The 23,764-nt window shown below is 37.8% G+C and overlaps 1 protein-coding gene across 2 annotated transcripts in view; it reads left to right on the top strand.

The window, feature by feature from the left end:
• Positions 1-23,764, top strand: part of MACO1 (macoilin 1) — a 77,570-nt gene that overhangs the window by 31,527 nt on the left and 22,279 nt on the right. For both annotated transcript variants that reach the window (XM_051988205.1, XM_051988206.1), the window contains exon 6: positions 2,529-3,027. In XM_051988205.1, the coding sequence (XP_051844165.1) occupies positions 2,529-3,027 (499 nt within the window). The remainder of the gene's footprint in view (positions 1-2,528; positions 3,028-23,764) is intronic.

The raw sequence follows: 23,764 nt of genomic DNA, 5'->3' as shown, positions 1-23,764 counted from the left end.
TGTGTGTGTGTGTGTGTGTGTGTGTGTGTGTGTAATTGCATTTTTATCTATACACAAACATACATATATATACTCACACACATTTATGCAAGTATGTCTCTGTGTATACATATATATGTGTACACACACACACACACATATACATGCATACATATAAGTTTATATTGCATTTACCCAGAATAAAAATAAGAAAAACAAAGTCGGGCCCATTTGAAATTGATTTTATTTAATATACTGTAAATGAGGCTTTGAAGTGGAGCTTTTTCTAATGAGATTCAGCCACTGGGAACCCTAGCTAATAGAAATGGAAAAATTAACAGTGGCATTTGTTGACTTTAATTCAGGAAGAAAAGGATGGTGTGTATTCCATGAACCTAGCTACATTCTGGCTGACTGGCTCGGATGACTTAATAAGCCCCTCCCAAAACTAAATCCAAGTCATCAAATATTTATTAGTAGCCACTTGTACTGAATGAATTTGTCCTAGTTAATCTCTGGAGAATAAGGCACAATTTTAGATAAGACCCAGTCTGTGCCCTCATTCATTGTCTGGTTTAATAGGGGAATGTTAGATACCTACTCATAATTCTTACACTTACTAGTGTTAGAACAACAGGATGCTCTGAGAGTTACAGGGGAAGATTGCTTTGCTGGGCATGGGAAGAGTCAGGAAAGGCTTCTTTGGGGTAATGTTGTAGTCATGATTTAAAGGATGAATCAGAGCTTGGGGGAGGAGGGTAGGGAAGGAGGAGAAGGACAAGACATTGGGAATATCATGGACAAGGGCATGGAGGTAGAAAGTATCATGATTTGAGAGCGATATATGTATGACAGAGTATAGTTTGAAAATATATTTCCTTCCTTGGCAGAAATATTGCGATTGAAGGTATGAAGGTAAAGAAGGAAATTACTTTTAAATCTCCCATTAATGTGATATTGATTACCTGTTTAAATTTTGGAATCTTCCATTTCACTAGCAATCCTATTTTTACATTTTTAATTAAAATAATAGTTCATATGATTATAGTTGTTTATTATTTTTAGGCAGGGAGATGTAGTGGTTATAGAGCTGCCCTTGGAATGAAAAATCCCTGGGATTCAGATCTTACCTCTGGTACTACTGTGACCCTGGACAAGTAACTTAATCTATTAGTGCCCCTGTCAGTTGTTTTATGGAATAGTTGCCTGTTTGTCTTAGGTGAGGAAGCTTCTTTACTATGGTTCCCAAGGCCAATGAAATCACAAGCCTAGATAAAAAATAATTTTTAAGTATTCTTTCTAGAAGAAGTGTGGTATGTTGGAAAGAACCTAAAACTGGAAGTCAGGAGACCCAGGTTCTAGGTCCAATTCTACCTCTGATTTTTGTGAATGCCAACTCTAGGCATTCACTATTTTTGTGAATACCCTTGTTAATGCCCACTCTGCATTCACTATTGCCAGTCTCTCCTAATTCTCAGGCCCTCAGAGAAATCTCCGGTCACTGTCTTTTGCAGTGCTTACACCAATGTTACCAAGCTTCAGAGATCTCTGGCTATCATTTCATAAGAACGATGGTTTAATTGCACAATAGAGCACTGGAGAACAGCCATGTGCAAACTCAAGGTCTTTTATTCACGTGTTCACATCCTGCCCCCAGCTGACCTCCTGCTGACTCCCAATGAACACCAGGTCAGAGAGAACCTACTTCCTCAGCCCCCAGCTTAAATAGGGTCTATGAGGTCATATGCACAACTAATCAGAGAAAGAGATGCCTCCCGTTAATGTTGTGATCTCAATGTAGCCAGAGTTCCCGCCCACGAGGCGTCTTTGTTTACCCATAGAAACCACTTCTGGGGGTCTCAAGCATTATTGCCTGTAACTTCTGATGCACTGTATGTGACCCGACCCTTACAGATTTTACTGATTACCTTGTAAATCACAACACTGTTGAACTTCAGTTTCTTCATCTGTAAAATGGGAATATAATATTGCCATTGCCTGTTTCACAGTGTACCCATTTACTCACATTTTTGTAGTCCTCTGTGATTATAAAGCATTTTCCTCAAGAGTCCTGTGGAACAAGTTTATTATAATATCCTATTTTTCAGATGAGGAAACTGAGACTCTGAATGAGGGTAAAGGTGATTGACATGTCAAACATTAATAAGTAGTGAAGCCTGGCTGGGTCTTCTGGACTACAAGAGTAGTGTTCTTTCCTCCATGCTGTGCTGCTGCTTACCGAGCTCTCCGTTTAATTTAGATGTCATCTTAAGAAGAATGGCTTCGAATAATATAGACCTGATCTTGACACTTCCTAAGAACCTGACTTAGCCCACTTTCCATGAAAGTGGTTTTTCCAGGCGTTCAGCTCCTCGAGCCTACTTAGTTGTTTTTCAAAGCTGTATAATGTGATCGGGTTGTTGCTTCCAAATGAGGATGCAAATGGAGGGAGTGTCCCAGCCCTGGATAATGTAATGTGCTGAATTGATCTGTTCTATGTCTGTAGAAAACTAAATCCTGTTGTGTGCTGTTTGTTTTTGGTCTTCTAGCAGCCAAAGGATTGTCTGATGTGGACTCCTCGATGCTGTTACACCACAACGGAGGCATTCCAACCAGCAAAAAGTTATCTACAACTTTGCCAGAGCTAGAATACAGAGAAAAGGGGAAAGAAAAGGAAAAAGATGCCAAGAAACACAATCTTGGAATAAATAACAATATTTTACAGCCCGTAGACTCTAAAATACAAGAAATTGAATATATGGAAAACCATATCAATAGTAAAAGATTGAATAATGACCTGGTAGGAAGTACAGAAAACCTCTTAAAGGAGGACTCATGCACTGCCTCCTCAAAGAATTACAAAAACGCCAGTGGTGTTGTGAACTCCTCCCCTCGAAGTCACAGCGCCACAAATGGGAGCATCCCTTCCTCATCCAGTAAGAATGAGAAAAAGCAGAAGTGCGCCAGCAAAAGTCCAGGCGTGCACAAGGACTTAATGGAGAACTGTATTCCTAACAACCAGCTCAGCAAACCAGATGCCCTGGTAAGGTAAGTGTACAGCAGGCCGCACGCACATTGAGAGGTGCCTTTCTCGCACCTCTGTATTTGCCTTGGACAAGATTGTCCCTTGTGAGCTTGTTGAGAAGCTGTTTATTGAACAGATTTTAAGACTTCTCATCATCTAGCTTCCTAGCCTATGGATAAGATCCACATCCCTTACCTTTGTAGTGGTTGAGACTTTCTCATTTTATAGATTTCTGTTTAGGGCTCGGTCAAGGAACTGTTTCTTTTTCCAGAAGTGTGCCATTGTAGCAGACACTGGACTGGGAACATGGGCTGTGGAGATTCGGAGGGGTTGAGGGTCATGAATTAAAGGAGGAGGAGGAGGATTCATATTGGATCAGCATTCATAAAATATAGGTATTAAAAGGATGTTCTTGACTCTTGGCCCTTTTTATTTGTTTGTCCAAAGTTCTCTTGACTCACTTTTCCCAAGAGAAGAGCTCAAGGCCTGTTCTCTCAGGTGATGATATTTGTTTTAAGTTTCTAAGAGGAAAAGTGGTTGTTATTATTTCCCCCTGGGGCTTGTTTCTACCTATAGCCCCTGTTCTCTGAAATTTAGTTTTCTTGGGGTCACTTTCCTTCTAAGTAGAGAACATTGGGTTGGGAGATTTAAGAGAAGCTTTTTAAAAATTTCCATAGGCACATATAATGTCAGAAGAATGTTGGTCCAAAGGTTTAGATTTGATGGTCAGATAGCTGAGAAAAAAGACCCGGTAATTTTGTTGGGTTGTCATACCTGAAATTCAGGCTGCATTATGTTTATAGACATATTTACATATTCCTAGTTTGGGGTCATGAGATGTTAGAGCATGCAGGGACCTTAGAGATCATCTGATTGTCAGAGGTTCTTAACTTGGATTCTATGAGTTGGTTTGTTTTAATATTTTGGTAACTGTTTCAATATAATTGATTTCTTTTTCAATCCTGTGTACTTTATGCATTTAAAACATTCTTCTGAGAAGAGCTCCCTAGGCTTCACCAGACTGCCAGAGGGGGTCATTCATGAAGAAAAGATTAAGATTCCCTGATCTAATCCAACTCTTCATTTTTACAGAGGTGGAAATTGAGGGCCACTTGACCATTATCCCACAGGTAGTTATTTCCGGAGTCAGGTCTCTTCCACAGCTTTGTTGATTACCCAATAACCAGTGTTCTTTCTGCTAAAACACATTTCTGAAGTTTTCTTTTATTGGTGAATATAGGGCAAATTGAAATTGATCCATTTTTATGTCCCTCAAAATTAAGGTATTAGGAGATCGGTCTCAGAGTATGTAGTTGGGACAAGGATTAAACTGATAGTTGGATTGTTTGATGTCAACTCTATCATTTCTAAAGGTCTTGGGGATCCTTATTTAGAAAAGCAGGCTTTTGCATTTAGATGAGTCATAAGTTCTTTGTGAATTAGTATACCAACATTCTCACTTATCTGGATGGGAACTTTTCTCTTTATTATTATTTTTTTAAATTTTAAGGGCAGCTAGATGGCACAGTGGATAGAGCACTGGCTATGAAGTCTGGAGGACTTGAGTTCAAATGTGGCCTCAGACACTTAACATTTTCTAGCTGTGTGACGCTGGGCAAGTCACTTAACCCCAATTGCCTCAGCAAAAAAAACAAATAACTTTAAAGAAAAATCTTGCTCATGCTCCCATTTGTTGTTGTTGTTTTGGTAAAAGATGAGAACTCTAAAAGGACTTTAATTTTTCCTCTTATATACTGTGGGATCCAAATGATTAATTTATTTGATTTTTGTTTTTGTTTTATTCTCATCTGAGAGAATATTGTCCTGACTTTTCTCCTTAAACTTGCATTTATTAGGTCAAAATACATCTGATTTATATCCAATGAAAAATATGGTAAAAAAGTAATGACTAAAATTGCATGTGGATGCCACAGCTAAAGACTCAGCAGATTTGGTGTCTCCCAGATCCTCATTGAAAAAAAAAATCACACACACACACACACACACACACACACACACACACACACACACAAACTGTATCCATTCTTTTGTGGTTGCCTATGGGAACACACTAGGGATTCCCTATCTCCATGTCACAGGGAGAATCAAATGATACCATATTGGTCAGGCTCTTGAAGGACCTATTAGTCCCCTTCCATTTCTGATACGGTGTGACAGGACACAGACTAACCCAGACTTGCAGTAAACAAAGTCCCTCCCTGCCATAAGTTACAGCTCTTTTCACCCAAGGGTGTTGGTTTTTATAGTGGGTATAACATCCGACATATAAGTTCTCCTTATAGATACAATAGACCAAGTGCTGTTCCTTAAAAGGCAAGAACAATATATCTCCATATGAGTGCTGCTCCTGATACTCTGAAGTCAAGGGTTTGCCTTACCTGACCTGATTTTTGTTACTAAATAGCTTAAGGACCATCAAAAAGGCTTCATAGGATTGACCCTAGGCCAGCACAAAAGAGGGGGCAGCCCTGCCCTTTGTGGACTGGTTATATCACGCCTGGAGTTGCAGTGCTGCTGAAAAGCGGGCGAGGACTTCTTGAAATTTCTAAGGTTCGGGTCGACTGAAATAGCAGAGATGTTTGGTGAGGCAGGTCTTCCTAATGATGTTTCGATTCGTGTCTTTGAGACACTTGTGTGGAAGGAGTATCCTCGTGGTACTGGATAGCAAAGTTTTTGGAAGCTCTACAGATATCTTGACTCATTGTAAGCCCAGCCTTCCTAACAGAACTGGTTGAAAGAGTAGTGTTTTCCCCATGTGGGATGCTTCTCAGGTGGAGTTTGGATGAATGCTTGTCAGGAGCTCTCAGAGGGGCCTTCCTGCTTCCAGACAGAGTGCACTTAGACATAGCCACCCGGGTCCCCTCTCAGAAGACTTGATGATTGTATCCCACCTGATTGTGTTCTGGTCAACCAGGGGGGCCTCCAGCTGGGCTGTGGTGCCTGGCTTTCAGCAGATTAGGTAGGGAAGATGGATCCCAGTACCCGACCTTTCACTTCTCCTCTAGGAAATCGGTGCCCTTCTGAGCGACCTGTGAATGGGATGTTTTAAGCAGTTATCCATACAACTTGTGAAGGCGGCAGCCTTTGGTTTAAGCGTAATGGAAAGTGGGCCTCCATCTGTGGCTGCCCCCCTCAGACTGCCCTCCCCTTGCTCTGGCCCTTCTCCTTCCTCACATTGACTGCATGACCTCATATTGCACTTTGTTTTGTAACTCTGTAATGCACTTGCCATGCCATGCTGGGGCTGAGAGCCGGCTTGGTGTCCTACCTGCTTGCTAGACTGTGTTTCTGTCCCAGCCTATTTCTGTGGGACTTAAAGGAGGCTTTCCCAAGAGTCAGGCCAGTAATGCTTAAAAGCAGTAGGCCTTTCTTATAGCGCGTCTCTTACTCCATCCTAGGGAAAGCTTGAGGCGTAACATGAGACGTCCTTGGGTGGAAACATAGGCCAAGGGGCAGCCCGAGAAAGCTACAGCCAAGGAGGTCATCCAAGCCTTTGGCCCAGGGGTCTTCAGCCCATGGTAGGAGGCGTGAAAGGAGCCGGTGCGGGTTCAGCAGCGGGATGGCCTTTGGCCTGTGCGTGCAGCGCGCGCTGCTGGGCGGTGCTGGCAGACGCTCTGCCTGCTCGCCTAGTTCTCTTTCAGCACAGCTCCCTGACACGGAGGCAAGCACTGGCCTTTCTGGAGGGTGCAGGGGGAGTGGTTTCTTGCTCGGGCAGGTCTGATTGGCTCTCACCCCTGATGTCACAGCAGGGAGATGCTAGGGATTAGCTGAAGGAGGATCCGGCTGTAGGGGCACAAGGCATCAAAGTTCCCAGCATAGGTTAAGGAGGTTTGGAGAAAGAAGGGAGAAGGAGGCTCCCCACCAGAGGCACCCATCGCAAGTAAGCTCAGAGAGGCCCCAGAGTGATGGGGTTTGGGAGGACCATCTTTTTCTAGAAGAGGAGGAGCCATGTCTTAAGAGACAGTGGAATGGGAGGGGCTGGATCTTTGGCCCCTGAGTCAGGAGAGGCCTAGCTTCACATCCTGGCTTCTTACCTTGGTAAGCTAGGGTACCATGGGTACCAAATGGGTACCACGGGTCTTAGTGAATGCTGCTGGTAAGAGCCCGGCTTGGGAGAGCAGGTTTACGTTTGTTCCAGATAAGCATTTTGGAGGAATCGGTTAAATAACTTTAGAAAAACCTAAAATCTACTCTTCTGACCGCTTTCAACTTAATCCCAGAAATTACATTTGTTGGCCCTAGGATACATGAGAAAACTTTCCAGACTTAGAAACTCTGTAGATAGTAGAGAAGTTAAAGGATAAAAGAGACAGGAATAAGCATTTATTAAGTGCCTATTGTGTGCCACACATTGTGTGCCACACATTGTGTCGTGTTTATATATATTTGTAATATGTATTATTTGATTTCTTCCATTTGAAAACTGGAGACACAGGAACTGATATTTCTTAGGAAGAATGGAGGGAAAGAGTGGGTGTTAAGTATTGTAAAGGTAAAGATAAACTGGTTTGGAGGCCATGCAGGAATCCGTGAGAAAAATTTGGCAACCCTTGAAAAGAACATTGTTAACCTTATTAGCGCAAAAGAAATGTGAATTGTAAATCTGAACTGTATCCTATAACTAAATGAAAAAACCCCATTTAGTTCTTCCAAAATACATTCCATAAAGGTGTGCTTGCTATAGTGGCACCCTGGACATGGATCAGTCAATTTGGACATAAGTTCTAGCCTGTTCAACTCATTGTGACCAAAGGAACCAAGGAACTGGGCTTGCCTTCCTCATTTGTGAAATGGAAAGAAGAATCATTGTATTGCCTACCTGAAAAGAAGTTGTGAAGACCAGAGAACTTGATTTGTAATCAGAAAATGCATCAGGAAAGTGCTCTGTCATTATTGCCTGGCTAATAAGTTATTTTATTTTGGTTCTTTACAGCTTTTTTTTTTTTTTTTTAATCTTGATTTAAAGTGGTGTGGGTCATTGATTATACTTTAATTTTTTTTATTTGGAAAGATATTCTAGCTGTAGAATGTTCATGAAGTATTTTAACTAACCATTGACAAAGGGTGGGAAGAAAACAGTGGAGATGACTCCGTATACATTTTTTCTTGAGGTTCTCATGCTAACAAGCCAATTAAGGATGTGATTGCACTCAACAAATATTTGTTGAAAGTGGCTGCTGTGTGCAGACCACACCATGCCAAATATTAGCAGACCCTTACTATACCAACTGGCCAAGATAGTCCGACTGCCCTTCTGAAGCTTAAAAGTTGAATGAATTTGGCAGGTATTCAAAGAGCGTGAAGAATTCCTCTATTCAATTCAGCAAGCATTCACAAAGCATCACCGCGGGGCTTTCTGAAGTCTAGGCTCAGGGCATGAGACGCAGGTAGGACTCATGGCCTTTGGGTGTTGGAAGAATAGTGGGAAAAGATGAATGCTCGGCAAGTATATTGTGAATGAGAATATGTTCAGTAAAAAACAAATTCAAGAGAGAGAGAGAAGGGGAAGACTCAGTGAAGAATTTAGCAGCTGGTCGTGTCTTTGGTGAATGGGGAGGGGTTTCAAAAGGCAAATAAAAATCAGAGAGGAGTCCATGTCAGGCATGGGAAATGGAAAAGAGTGTAAGAAGCAAGGGAAGAAAACACTTATTGAGCACTTATTGTACCTGCACTGTGCTGCCCTGGGGATACAAATACAAGCAAAAATTATGATTGTCCTCTCAGTCCTCAGGGAGTTTACATTCTAATGGGAGAAGATGGCATATAAAAGAAATATAAAGAACATGAGAACAAGGTGAAGGACCTTGCCCAAGAGCATGATTTTTGAAACCTAGAGAGTAAGGAACAGAGAGGAATGAAGGCAAGCTAACCTCTGCCCTTTCACAAAATGAAGACTCCAGGAGAAATTCACCAGTGGAGAAAGGGGACAAGCTTTTCAGGGGGACATTCCAGGATGAGCTTGCAGGTGAGACAGGATTTTGAAGTCTGGAGGGTCAAGAATAGGCCTAGTATGACCCAGAGAGGGCCCAGCATTATGGAAAACTAGCTACTTGAACATAGGAGAATAGGTTGGAGTAGACGTTGATATGAAACAGGCATTAAATCTGTTCTTCATGGTCTTAGAGGCGAGAACCAGGAATGATGAAGGAAACCCACGGAGAGGCAGATTTTGGTGAAATGGGAGGCAGAGCTTCCTAACAACTAGCATTGTCCCAAAGTGCAGTGGGATGCCTAAGGAGATAAGTTATGAGTTTCCCATCAGTGGAGGTCTTCAGGATGACCTTGGATGGATGACTACTTGTTGAAAATATTGTAAAGGAAATTTCTTTTTGGATCTGGATAAGAAATAACGTGTTAGAGTTAAAGAAAACTTTTAAGAGCCCCCTAATGCCAATACTTCATTTTGCTGATGGGGAAATTGAAGGTAGATCCAGAATTCTAAGTTAGATCTTCCGGCTTCAAGTACAGTCCTCTTTCCAGTATACCATGCCGATGAAAATTAGAGACTAGATTGTGAAAGACTTGTAATTCCAAGCTATGGAAGACAAGAATGAGCCTCTACAAAGTTTATTGACACCATCAGATCAGTTTTAAGAAGACTGATGTGGCAGGATGTGTAGAATGACTTGGAAAGAGCAAGAAGATCATCCAGGAGCTTATTGAAGGTAGTATAGGCCAGAGGTGAGAGGGGTATTAGTAGTCTTAGGTGTGGAAACAGAAATTATCCCATTACTGAAAAACTGAAGCAAAATTGCATTGTCTCGGGCTTATTTCTAGCTATGCTGTCTTCCTGCAAAGGGGAAAAGGTTCATCTTTTTAGCTTGTACTACTTATTCTTTATATTTATCAGGAACTGCTTGCTGTTCAGTTCACTAGTATCTGTAGTGTTTTTGGAATGGGTCATGTTTTTGATCACACAACTTAGATCTTAGATCATCTGCTTCAACTCACCTTCACATAGGGGAACGAGAATGTTGTTTATAATTGCATTTTACAAAATTTTGAGCAAAATTTCGAATCAGAGCAGGTGGTAAATTCTAAAAGAAGTATTACATAGCACTGGAAACAACCTTAGAATATAGACTATTAAAACTGGAGGGGGCCTCAGAACATAAAATGTCAGAACTGGGAGGGGCCCTAAAACGAGATTCCTAACCTTTTTCTACTCTTTTTCCACTTGAGAAGTCTTTACATGACCCTGGGTATATAGGTATACAAATCATATATTTAGTGATAATTCATAATTTTATAACTCCCACATTCAGTTATGAGACCCTAAACCACAATTTAAGAAGCTGGCCCTTAAAACACAGGATGTCAGAACTGGAAGGGAGCTTAATTGAATGTTAGAGCCAGAAGAAATTTTAGAGATCATCAACTCAACCATTTCATTTTTAGAGGAGTAATATAGGCTCTCAGTGGTCAGTTGACTTTCCATAGTCTCACAGCCAGTTAGTGGTAAGTCTATAATTAGAATCCAGGACTCCAGGCCCCCAGTCCAGTGTTACTCCCCCTACACTTCTCAGCTTAAGCTAATTTGGTAACTGGCTTCCTTTTTAGGTATTTGTGTTTGTTAACTCACAGTAATTAGACATATGCGGAATCTTATGTGTGTGCAATTTTTGTTGGCAAAAAACTGGGTCCCCGAAATATCTTAATCATTTATTTACTAGGGCCTAACTTTTTGCCTTAGTACCAAAAATTGTGGCACAGCATATTTTTTAGAATTGCTGGATTCATTTCTTTTGTAGCTTGCTACCTACTGGCTAATTAGTATGAATATGAGTCAGCTATTGACCTCTCTCAACCCCAGTCTCTTCCAAAAGATAATGAATGGGTCAGACTTGATGGGCTATCTTCCAGCTTTAAAAGTCTATAATTTGACTCCTTATTCCTAACAAAGACATCAAGGGCATTTCATTCCTGAATTTTTTTCCTTTAGTCTCTATCAAGGGAAAGAGGAGGCCTGGGTGGAGGAAGGAGTTCAGGCAGGATTGGAACTAGCTTTCACTGAAGGAAGTGTCCAGAAAAGGGGGTAGGTTCTTGGCTCGCCCCTATAGGACTCAGTATTATTCAGATGTCCTGAATGTGGTCACAGGATTTGGAGTTGAAAGAATCTCAGAGATCCTTGAATTCAGCAAGGCCCAGGGAGTTTGAATTAATTACCAGAACCACATGGACAGTTTGTAGCTTAGTGCCAATATGACACCTGGGGTTTAGATTCCAAATCCATTGCTCTTTGTATTATCATACAAATGATTAAAATCAGGTTTATCAGGACTTATTAAATCAATAGCTGCATTCTTAACAGACAACATTTGGCTGGTTTTGAGTGGGGAAGGGTAGAAGTGAGATTAAGATTATGTCAGAGTTCTGATCCCAACTTCATGTGACCATGAATACATCACACATCATAGGAACTTGGTTTCCTCATTTATATAATGACTGGATTGTTTATGAATTATCTCTTGTACCCCAGTCATTTTTTTTGGGAGAAGCCATTTATCCTTTCCCTAAAATCTTAACGTCATATCAACCGAAAAGATCCCTTGCCCTTTTTCCTGCCCAAAATCAGTTATCTCTTTCCTTCTTGAACTCTCTTCTAAGCACTTTGCCTGTACCTTTTTAAGCCATTTATAGAAACAAAGAATCACACAATTTCTGTTGCAGGGAATCTCAGAGGCTATCTGGCCCAGTCTGTAGCAGAAAAAGAGCTCCATATATGGAATACTTGACGAATGATCCATCTTCATTTAGAGATCTCTAAGGAAAAAAACCCACTTTGTTCTGAAGTAGTCTATTCTATGCTTGGATGGCCCCAATTGTTAGGAGGTTTATAATTATAGCCAATCTCAGTTTGCCTCTAGAATATCCATACTTGCTCCTAGTTAATGTCTTTGGGACAAGCAGAGCAAGTGTAATCCCTCTTCTCAGATATTTGAAAACAGCTCTCATATCTTATTACTTAAGTCTTTCAGGTAAAATAGTCTTAGATTCTTCAGTTGGCCCTCATACCCATGATCCTTCACTTCAGTTTCTCTTTTATGGATACTCTCCAAAAATCCTTCCTAAAATGAGTTGCCCAGACTTGGACATGACCAGAGCAAATTATAAGGCCATCATTTGTTTTTTAAAAAAATCTGGGGGTTACAGTAGTCTATAGTAAGCCAACTGTACAATGATATGGCAGCCAGATAGACTATACAATTTGGGGTTTCCTTATCTTATACTTATGAAGTCATATTTTCAAACCCAAATATTTGCTCTTATTAAATTTCATTTTATTAGATTTAACTCCACATTCTAGCCTGTCAACTATTTTTGGATCTGTTATCTCATGTATTAGCTACTCTTCCTGAGTTTGGGTCCAAGCATTGCACTTCCTAATCCTTCTAATTATTCATTGTCTAACCTACACCTTTTCATTGTTTCTATAGAAATAGCTTCAGACCAGCCCTGACATCAAGAGAACTTGAATTCAGATCTGGCTTCAGATACTTAACACTTCCTAGCTGTGTGATCACTTAACCCCAATTACCTTAGCAGAAAAAAGAAAGAAATAGCATCAGAGACTCTCAAATACTTTGCTAAATTCTAAATGAAGTACCTACTTGATCTGCTTGTTTTGAAACCCTATCAAAAAAAGAACTAAGTACAAATAAGGAAAAGAAAACATATACCTGTTCTAAATGAAGCATACAGACTCTTTTATCATCACTATTTTTCTCTCCTAAGTATTTGTAAGTTATTTTTTTTAATAGTACATCTTAGAATTTTTATGAAGAATCTAAATTAAACTATTGTACTGTAGTTTTGTAGGTCTCATATTCTCTCTCTCTCTCTCTCTCTTTCTCTCTCTCTCTTTTGGAAACTTGGTTAATTTTCTCTTCTCCAGTATTTCTCATTCTCCAAGATAGTTCAGATAATTATTTATCACCAGCAACTCACAGTCACATCTCCTTTTCAAGACTGGAGCTTCCTTAGGCTGAATGACTTAAATTTATCAAAGGGAGCTCTTAGCATCTCAGTTACCTTGGGTATCAATTTCCTATTAGTCATTTTTTATTCTCTCTTTTCTAGTCCAAAGATCATTCTCTTTGTAGAAGCAAAGTGAGAGTGGAAATCTCTGCCAATTCCCCTAACTATTGGCTCTCCTCTCTCAGCCCCCTCCCCCCATGGCCTGCCTAAATAAATGAATGAATGAATGAATTGATCATTGTTTTAATTTTCCTCACTTGCCCTTAGTTCGCTCTGAAATTTAACAGTCTTGATATTGATTTCACAATACCAAGCCTTCCTTTTGTATTCCTCCTATTACTTGCCCATGCTTCCATCTTCTTACAATATATAATTATAAAAACATTTTAGAATGTTGGAGAATTCTAATTCCCTATGCAACTACACTACTCTCTTAAGATAAGTCCCTCTTTTCCTCATCACAACTTGCTTATCTTTTTGTCCACAGAATTCCATTCCAGCAACAAATTAGTGTGCCTGTCCTCCCATCCCTCTCACAATTGTAATTTTCCTTTGTCATCTTTGCCAATCTTATGGTTGTAAGGGGAGTTCTCAGAATTGCTTCAATTTGCTTTTTCTAGTTGTTAGTGATCTTTTTTTCACATAGTAGCTGATAACTTGCATTTCTTCATTTGATAACTGTTTGTTTCCTTTGACATAGCTAATAGGGCATGGCTTTTGTTCTTATATATTTGTATTCCTGGAATATCACATTTTTAAAAAGAGGAATTTGGTGCAAAGATTTTTTTCCAAAGAATTTGGTCAGGTAATGTTCCTTTCTAATTCTAACTGCATTTGTTTTTGTTTGTAGAAAAACTTATCAATTTTATATGATAAAAGGTGTTTATTTCATCTGTTATCTTCTCTGTTTAGCCAAGAAATGTATGTCTTCCTTTATATCTAGATTGCATATCCATTTGGAGCTTATTGTGATTATACATATACATCTACATACACATACATATAGATATGTGTGTGTAAGATGTTTCCTAAAACTGATTTCTTCCAAACTCCTTTATGGTTTTACCAATAGTTTTATTGATTAGTGAGACCTTACCCCTTGTAGTTTGCTTCAGTCAAACATTTTGTTGTACTGAGTTCAACTGTTAGTGGACTTTGTCTAATTTGTTGGGTGCATTGTGTTTTGCCAAGATACAAGATGACTCATCTCTTGAGTTGGGTGCTGTTCTGGCATTACCTTCTGATCTGGGTGCCTACTACTTAACAGACTTTGCTTTCTGACTACCTCAGCTTGTCTGTGCTCAGAGCATCTCTAAGATCCTGGTAGTAATGTGTTTTATGGATTCCTGAACTAAAAATAGAACAGTTTGTAGTGCTTTTTCTTCATCATATTTTTAAAAATGTATTTTGAGAGCTTTACTAAAATGTCCCTAAGTGACCTGGACTCCTTTTAAATTTTAACTGTCACTATCCTCCCATAATGACTTTTTCTTTCTCTGCCTTATCTCTCCTTGGTTTGGATATCAGGACAATATTTGTCTTATGGAAGAAGATTATTCTTTTTCCCTATTTTTGCAATGTATGTAACATTTTAATTGTTCTTTGAATATTTGTTAGATTCACTTGTAAATCTGTTACTGAGGCTTTTTTCTTTCAGAGTCCAATATGACTCTGTTTTTAATATTTTTAAGTATTTAACATTTTTCTTAATTTTTAGCTATTCCACGTTATCAATTTTGTCATATAATTGTGCAGATTAATTTCTAATTCCTTTTCTCTTTATTTGTTGAAAAAACATTTTTTCTTCATTTTTGATGTTGATAATTTGATTAACAAATCAGATTTGTTGACAGTTTACAGGCTTATAATCTCACAGATCTAGAAAAAGAAGAAACCTTAAAAGTCATCTCATCCAATCCCTAAATTTTTCACATGAAGAAGTAGAAATCTAGCAAGTTTAAGTAACCAGGTAGTAAGCCTTATAAGTAGAGTTTTAATTCTGGTCCTCTGACTTCAGAACCAGTGTTTTGGTTGGTTTGTTTGTTTTAATGTTTACCACACTGAATATACATCTCTTTTGGTAGCTTTCTTTTAAATAAACCTAATTTCATTTATCATTTCATAGGAGTTTTGTGGTTATTTTAATTTTGTATTGCTTGTTTGGTTTTCAGAATATCTGCTTTTGTGTTTAGTTGTAGAAGTTTGGAAGGGGTTGATTTGTTGCTTTTAGTTGCTTTCCCAGTTCATTGATCCATTTTGGTTTTTAGTTTTTGGTTTATTATTATTATTATTTTGTTTTTTGTTTTTGAGGACATACGTTTTTCCTGAAAGACTAATTTTGGGTACATTGTCAAAGTTTTGGTATATTGTTTCATTGCTGTAATTTTTTAATGAAATTATCTGTTTTTAAATTTGTTCTTTGACTTATATTTCTTTAGGATTTAGCATTTAAGTTTGAATACTTTTCTTCATTATTTATTGGTTATAATTTTGTTAATTTATAGTTAGTAAAAATATGTTTAATATTTCTGCTTTTCTACATTTATTTGCGGTTTTAATTTTGTGAAGGTGACATAACTTATCTGAGAATTATGTATGTTCTTTTATATTCTTTTCTATTCCTATTCATTAGTCATTAGAAATTGTCATATTTAACTCCTCTAAAATTCTGTTTAATGTATTTGATTTTTTCTGCTTTCTTGTCTATGATCCTGTACTCTTTTGAACTGTAGGTGAGTTTATTCAGTTTACATTTATGACTATAATTGTTAATTGTGTGTTACCTTTCATCATATTCTCTAATACTTTTCCCTTTCTTTTCTTCCTGTCCCTCTTTTCAAAGAACAAGGAGATAGAGAAAGAATAGAAATCTGACTGGCATTAGAAATCTATAATTGAAATCATCTATTTCTATTACTTTGCCTTTGCCCCTTCTCCCTTCACCAAATCCAGATACCAAGTTTAAGCTCTCTTATATTTTCTTTCTCTTTTTAATCTCCCCCTTATGACCCAACTTTTAGAACTGACATTTGTTTTGCTTGGGGTCATTGTCTTTTGAACTCTACCCTCTCTCTTAGACACTCATCTCTCTTCTCCTTGTCCCCACCTGTTTCCTTGTTGAAATTAATGTATTTCTACACCAAAATGTATGTTGTAAGTGTGTATATATGTGTTTTTGTTTTAACTATCCTTTATTTGGTTAAGAATTAGGTTATGACATATTGGATTGCTTGCTGTCTTGTGGGAGGAGGGTAGTGAAATGGAGGGGAAAAAATTTGGAACACAAAGTGTTTGTAGAGGTGAATCTTGAAAAGTATCTTTGCATGTATTTGGAAAAATAAAATTTTCATTAAAAAGGATCCCTCTCCCTATATTTGTATATTCTTTCTCATATATCCTGATTTTGTGACATAGTAATTTTCTCCTCCCTTCTTTCTCATTTCTTTTCTAATATATTCCTTTTTCTCTCCCTTTTTTCCTTAAACCAGCAAAGCAGAAAAATACCATGCCCAGTTCCTGTGTTTGTATGTTACTTAATTCCTCTGTGACCCTTGAAGACAGTGAGATTCTGAAGGGACACTTGTATCTTCTCCAACTATTGGAATGTAAGCACTTCCTCTTTTAATCCATTTGCCCAGATATAATTACATTCCCAGATTTCTCTTGAATCCTATGTCCCACATTTCAGAATTCCTCTTCAACTGTGGTCTTTTCATTAGGAATGTTTGAAATTTCTGCACTTTATCACAGAACAGTTTTCTCCTACTCAGATAATATTTAGGTTTTTTTTTTTTTTTTAAGATGTAGTTCTTTTGCTTTCCATATTCCAAGATTTTCTTTCCTTTAGAGTAGTTACACCATAGTCTTATGTGATCCTGTCTTTATTTCTTGAACCTAGAACTCTTTCTTTCTGACTAATCATGTCATTATTTTCTTTGACATTAAAACTCAGAATTTTAGTAATGACAATCTTATATGTTTTCAATTTGGAGTTTCTTTCTGGGGTAATCAAGGGATTCTTTTAGTCACTTTGTCTTTTTTTCTATTAGATCAGGGCAGTTTTTTTTTATGATATCTTGAAATATGGAATTCAGGTTTTTGGTTTGATCATAGCTTTCAGAAAGTATGAGTCTTAAATGATCATTTCCTAATCTGTTCATTTACTTTTGAGAATACATATCTGATATTTCCTCCTATTTTTTTCAATTTTTTAAAACTTTGTTTGATCTTCTTGACTCATGAAATCACTGAATTCTAATTATTCCACTCTTTTTCAGGATATGCACTATTTGGGAAAGGTTTTCTACTTTCTTTCCCCAACTATATATTCCTAATTTTGTTCTTCAATTCTCATATGTCACATCTAATTTCATCTTCTAATTCTTTATTTCTTTCAGCCGTTCTTATAAAGCTCTTGTGAATTAAGTAGTTTACTTTTGCTTCTCTACATTTTCTTTATTGCTGTTCTATCCATTGCTGTCTTCAGGTATTTTCTGAGGTTTGTATTAAGAGGTGGGTTCCCCTTCAGCTTTTCACATAGCCAACTTAGCTAGAAATGTGAGGTACTTACTAGGCTTTGGTCACTCAAAAGCTTCACCAGACCAGCAGGGGAAGGGAGGGGAGGTAGTTGAAGAAGGAGATTTATTGGACCTTGGTGATTTTTTTGTCCCTCTGAGATGAGTGGGGGTCAAGGAGCATAGAGGGGGTTCACTGAATCTGGGTCAGTTGTATTGCCTGCTTCTTTAAGCCAGGCGAGGAGGGCTTGCCCTGGTCTTGGGTCAGTCCTTCCAGTTTTGGAGCATGATAAGTAAAGGATACACTGGGGTCTGTCAGTCCCATCCTCTCAAGTCACTCTTATTTAACTTTTTCTCAAGTCCTTCGTATATCTCCAAATTCAGTACCTGACTTTTTTCACAGTTTCACCATTTTACTTGTTACTTTCATAATTTTCTTATCAGTATTTATTTATCTGTATTCTTCTACTGTGCATACTTCTTTTTTTGCAGGCCATAAGTAGAATATAATGCCTTGTAGTTATCACATAATGTATTTTGATTATTTGTGTTGTTTTAGCATGTACACTATAAATATGAGATTGTATGATAGTACTAAGTACACAAGAAATGGAATAAAAACATCATCAGAAACATATATAAATGGAAAAGGGAATGGGTTCATGATGCAACAACAATCAGGAATCCCTAAAACAACCTCATGCTTAAATTGATATGCACAAAATATCAAAAGAACTATAGAAGGCTTCTCCTGTCTTGGGTAAGTCTTCAGAGGAGGATTTATGAGTAGGCTTGGACAAGAACTGAACAGGCTGATGAGGTGGAGATGTTAGGAGCTGACAGTTGTAGCTCATCCTTGATTAGATCATGGATCTATTGGAAGTGTTCCTGCTCTAGAATGTAAGCTTATTAAAGGCAGAGACTGTGCCATTTTATCTTTTTATTTATTCCTGTCCTTGAACTTCCATTTATATGCTTCTGTGATTAATTATATTTATCAAATACTATGGAAGATACATTAAGACATTATCAAAGAGCTTATACTAGGGAAATGTAAGTCGTAGATCTTGGTTAATTGATCTTTGGTGATGGATAAGGTGAGGGAAGAGAAGGAAAAGGGTAACAGGAAGGGAATAATAAACACTTAGCATCTACAATGTGCTAGGCACCGTGCTAAGGGTTTTACACAGATTATCTCATTTGATCTTCTCAAAAAACTTTAAATATAAAAGTACTTCTATTACACTCATTTGACAAATGAGGAAACTGATTAAATGACTTGCCCAGGGCCCACACAACTAGGAAATTTCAGAGACTAGATTTAAGAAATATAAGTTATGAGATAATGAAAAGTTACTTTGAATTAGGGTTATCTAGGAAGGCTTTTTGGAAAGAGAATCTTTTCTATGCTTCATCTCAAGAAGCTTTGGGAAACTCCTATACCATTTTGAAGACAGAATATCCTGATTGGTAGGGAGATTAAGTAGGCTTCTTGGGAAGAAAGGATACTGGGTACTTGAAGAATTTTTTGGGTACTTTTCTAAGCATTGCTTATCCAAGTGGATTTAAGGTGATTATCCCTTCTAAAGTCCCAAGCTTATTTTCAGAATTCAACTTAGATAATAGGTTATGATTTATAGATATGAAAGTGGTTTACAAATTATTATGTAAATCTGCATACATGGTATAAAATGTGTTATAGTCCATGAATAAGAGGGAACTGCGGTGTTATATCAAAGCACCACATCCACATCACTTTACCTCCTCAACTGGAGAATAGAGATGATAATATTTGACTACCTTACAGTATTGTTTAAAGGTTCAAATGAGATAACGTTTGTAAAATACTTCATAAAATATGAGCGATTGGCTGTTGGCTATTATATGTTGCAAGAATACATAAAGAACCTATTCACATTAAAATATTATGTAAAGTAAATTAAAATGTGTAAATTGTCACTTTCTGATCCCATCATTCCCCTTTCAAGGACAACTTCATGCTTTTGTTTTGTAATTTTATTTTAAATTCCTTCAAAGAAAAGGCATCCTGAAATGAATTGACAGATCCTAAGAGCATTCTAGCCACCTTCCCCTGGTAAACTGTTGCTCTTGGTACAAATTCACCAAATGACTTTTGTAATCTCAAAGAATTTCAGACAACCTTAAGGCCCTTAAGATGTGCAGCTCTTGGTGCACCTAGGCCTTTGGAGTTCCTGCTGGTTGATCACTCTTTCCTTAAAGGGACATGTTGTAACTTTAGATGTAAAGGACACAAAATCATTTTTTGACTTACAAAATAAACTGTGGTTTCTAGACTCACGAGTTTTTTACTCCCCACTAAACTATGATTCCCACAAAGTTATTAGAAATTATCTTTTCCTTATGAGAGTTCAACCTCCTCTGTGTATATGTTGAACATAACTGTGTATTAGGGTTTTTCTTTCAAATTATAAATTCTATCAAGGAAAACCAGGAATACAGTCTACCTCTTACTGTTACTCTAGGTTCAAAATTTGAAGTTCTGCCCATGAGTGAGTTGCAGTGTGCCATGGTGCAAAGAGCCGGGCCTCTGGATAGAGTCAGAAAGCTTGGGTCCCCATCCTGGCCCTATGCTTAATAGTTGAGCTGTCAAAGGAGAAATCCCACAACTTTCTATTTTCTCAGTGACAAACTGGGGAACCTTGAGACTTCTCTTCCTGTTTCACTGGATGGTTTTATAAACTGTAAAAATATTATAAGTATAACAGGGAATAGTCTCTAAAATGAAGATGTGTCTAATTTAAAAGGAAAGGCTATGTTCTTATGTACTAATTTTAAGGAATAACATTTGGGACAAGAAATATATGTAAATGAATACCTTAGTAAATATGAGTCCAAGCCTTTATTATACAATATTAGAAAAACTTTATTAAATCATCAAGGGAAATTGGGTTTGACTATTTTTTGCTAGATGGAAGCGGGAAAATCCAAATCCTAAATCCTTCCTATGTTTAAATCAAGGTAAGAAACAGTAGCAGTGCAATAAGAGAGAATATAAAATATTCTATTAAAATACAAAGTCCTGATATCTCTCTCTTCAAGTGATTCAGAAGCCTCTGTAATTAGAAACATTGTGTGTTAACCAATGAAAAAGCACTCTGGTTCAATTTGTAAAGGGTTTTTTTTTTTTTTTTCAGAAAACTTTTATTGATACTTCCAAGGCTAGCTACAAAAGTATTTTCAATGTTGGAGCAATACAGAGAAGCATAAAAAAGTAGTGCCCTTGAGTTGGGTAGCGTAGTGTAGTGAGGCTGCTGAAAATTGTACACAGACAAATAGGCTAGAGATACAGAGGGACTATGAGGGAAAACTAGGAGGAACCTAGAAATATAGACCATGAGCAAAAGATGAAGGAAGAGCTTAACTTCAGGGGTCAGAGAGAGATCCATGGGAACATTTGAGCTGAGCCTTCCTTGAGTGATGTAACAGGTGGAGATAGGGTGAGGGTGGGGATTTCCACCTAATGAATAAAATGAATAAATTGATGGAGTAAGGTTAAATGCCTTTTTTTTTTTTTTGAAATGTCAAGCATGGGATGATTTATTCTTTATCAGAAAAACTTTAAGGAGGCCTTTGAAGGATTTCAGATAGTGTATTAGAAAGCTTAATCCGGTAGCATGTGCATACTTGAAGATCTCCTGGGGAGGTGATTGGAGAAGGCCAGGCAAGATCTAGGAATTAACGTGTACTTGTGGTTATGGGAGTGGTAAGAATGGGACAGAGTTGAAAGAGTGAACCACATCTTGCTTCTTGGATACTGCCACAGGATGTTCCCCTGAAATAAGGAGCATCTTACTGTTCTGTAGGAGATAGCTTTCTCCAGTATTTCCTGAGATGTTTAGAAATTGAATGTGAAAGTCATGCCTTTTTTGGACTTCCTGCTGTATTTTTGTAAGAGACACAAGGGGAGAATTCCATGTTTAATTGTGCTGCTTGATGGCTGTTCATCATCTGGCAGCAGGTTAATGTACTCTGGCAAACAAGGCATCTAAGCAAGCCATGAGAACAACCATTACAAATCTAAGGGGACCTTTATTCCCATTTGTCTTCCTCCACTCCCATCCCCTTAATACACGGGAAGGATTTGCCTGTATTGTCATCTGAAACAAACGGGATCAAACCACAGATGTGTAGATATGTGTATCCATCATTTTCCCATCATCATGGCAGAATAATTGAAAGAACCCTCATTTACTCCAACCTTTAGTTAGGTGGCGCAGTGACTAAAGCACCAGCCCTGAAGTCAGGAGGCCCTGAATTGCAATTTGGCCTCAGACACTTAAGATTTCCTGGCTGTGTGACTCTAGGCAAGTCACTTAACAGTTGCTTCAGGGGGAAAAAAGTATTTAAACCTAATTGCAAAACAAGAAAAAAACAAATAGAAAAATACAGAAAAAGGTAAAACAGAACAAAACAGTCATGTGCCCAGCAGAACATCAGGAAGGTTCCAAAATATGTAAGAGATTCCCTCTCTTCACAGACTATATACTAAATGATCTATGAGCAAAAATCCATTTCTCTATTATATTTGTAGGAGTCAACATAACCTTCCCCCCCCCAATACTTCCTAGGCCTTTCAGGAATACAGATTTCCACTTCTAGAAAGCATCTATAATAGTAGAAGACATTATATTCATGAGTGTCTGTTTTTATAATAGCAGACAATATTATATTCATGAATGTCTGTCTTTTCCTTATTTCCTATAAGTTATACTTTTGTTTTCTGCTGTCTACTTTTTGCTTTATTTTTTCCATATTTTCATCTTTCCCACCTTTCCCAGGCAGGCTATAGTTAAGCATGGATATATTTTTATCTGCTTTTGCCATTAATTATAGCTAAAAAAAATGACTATATTAAAGAACATTATTTTGTGAGTATGTGAGATAATTTATTTGGTAGCAGTGTCTTCTTTGAGTGTGGATTAAAGTTATTATAAAAATATAGCAAACCATACCTTATGGACTTAGGGAAATTGTTCTCTCTAGAGGATGCTGTCTAAATTAGATATAAAGTATGTTCCCTTGAGCATAGGTGCTTCTGAATTATTTGGAAATGTGGACCCATATTTAGACATCTTTATTTTCTGTAGTCCTCAAAATCTTTTTAAAATAAATATTGTTTATTTAGCAATGTATTTACTTAATACGTATGTATTGCGTGCACAATGTAATTCACTTTTTTCAAGGATTCTCATGACATCATTCTTGTGGGTATTGCCATCATTCACACAGATTGCTGCCTTTCTGCATCTTAGTAGCCTTTTCATGAATTACTGTGGCCAAAAATTAAATAAATAAAAAGTCTGGTTGCCAGTGTGTTGGTGAAGGCCTCTATGAACTCTGTGACTGGTGATCAGTATGACAAAGTTTTAGACCATGTGCTCCACCAGGAGAGCCTTTGGGAATCCTTCCAGGCCATAAGTGGCCATAGAGTAAGATTTTGTGTGGTACACTGAAAAGAATTGCCACTGTGTGGGAGTCAGAAAACTTGACTCTGCTCTTATTCCCTTTGGCCAGAGTCTCTGGACCTCAGTCTTCTCATCTGTAAAATGAAGAGTCAGGAATGGATGGTTTTCAAGTCACCATTAATGTCCTAGCCAGCTACAGGTTTCACCCATTGTACCTTCTTTCTGATGTGTGCTGGTGAAATTTCTGTTTATTCTGTTGTAACAGGGCTTCGTAAAAAACATCCTGTCAAGTGAGAAATAGAAAGAGAACATTTTAGTAATTAGCATGGCTGCTTCATTCTGTAACCTTAAGAATGTTGCTTTTTTGAAGCTTTGATCTTAATGGGTTTTCACCAATCCCCTTGAAGCCTGTCTTTGTCCAGATAGGAAGAGAGGGGTGGGTAATAGCAATGTTTAAATGCAATGTAGATGGAGAGATCATAAACTTGAAGTTAAGGGACATGAGAGTTTTGTCATGGCCATAACCTTGACTGACCTTATGACTGGGACTAGCCCCTTCCCTTTTGGAGGTCTCTCTTTTTGTTTTCTTGAAATGCTTTTTGGATAGGGGTCGAGAGTAAAAATTGCCCCGAGTATATAGTGATTCACTTATATAGAATCAAGCTTTTGCAATAGTAAGAAGTTGTCTTAAGAAGGCAATTGTAGTGAAACGTAAATGTTCTAGATTGAAGCTTGGTGTGGTGAGCCATGAGTCAGCTCAGCCTTTGATGCAGAAAGGATAGAGATTTATGACTAATGAA

This window comes from Antechinus flavipes, chromosome 3, assembly GCF_016432865.1.
Source record: "Antechinus flavipes isolate AdamAnt ecotype Samford, QLD, Australia chromosome 3, AdamAnt_v2, whole genome shotgun sequence".
NCBI classification, from domain to species: Eukaryota; Metazoa; Chordata; class Mammalia; order Dasyuromorphia; family Dasyuridae; genus Antechinus; species Antechinus flavipes.
The sequence above is the reverse complement of the archived record's forward strand: the minus strand, read 5'-3'. Positions and strand labels throughout refer to the sequence as shown.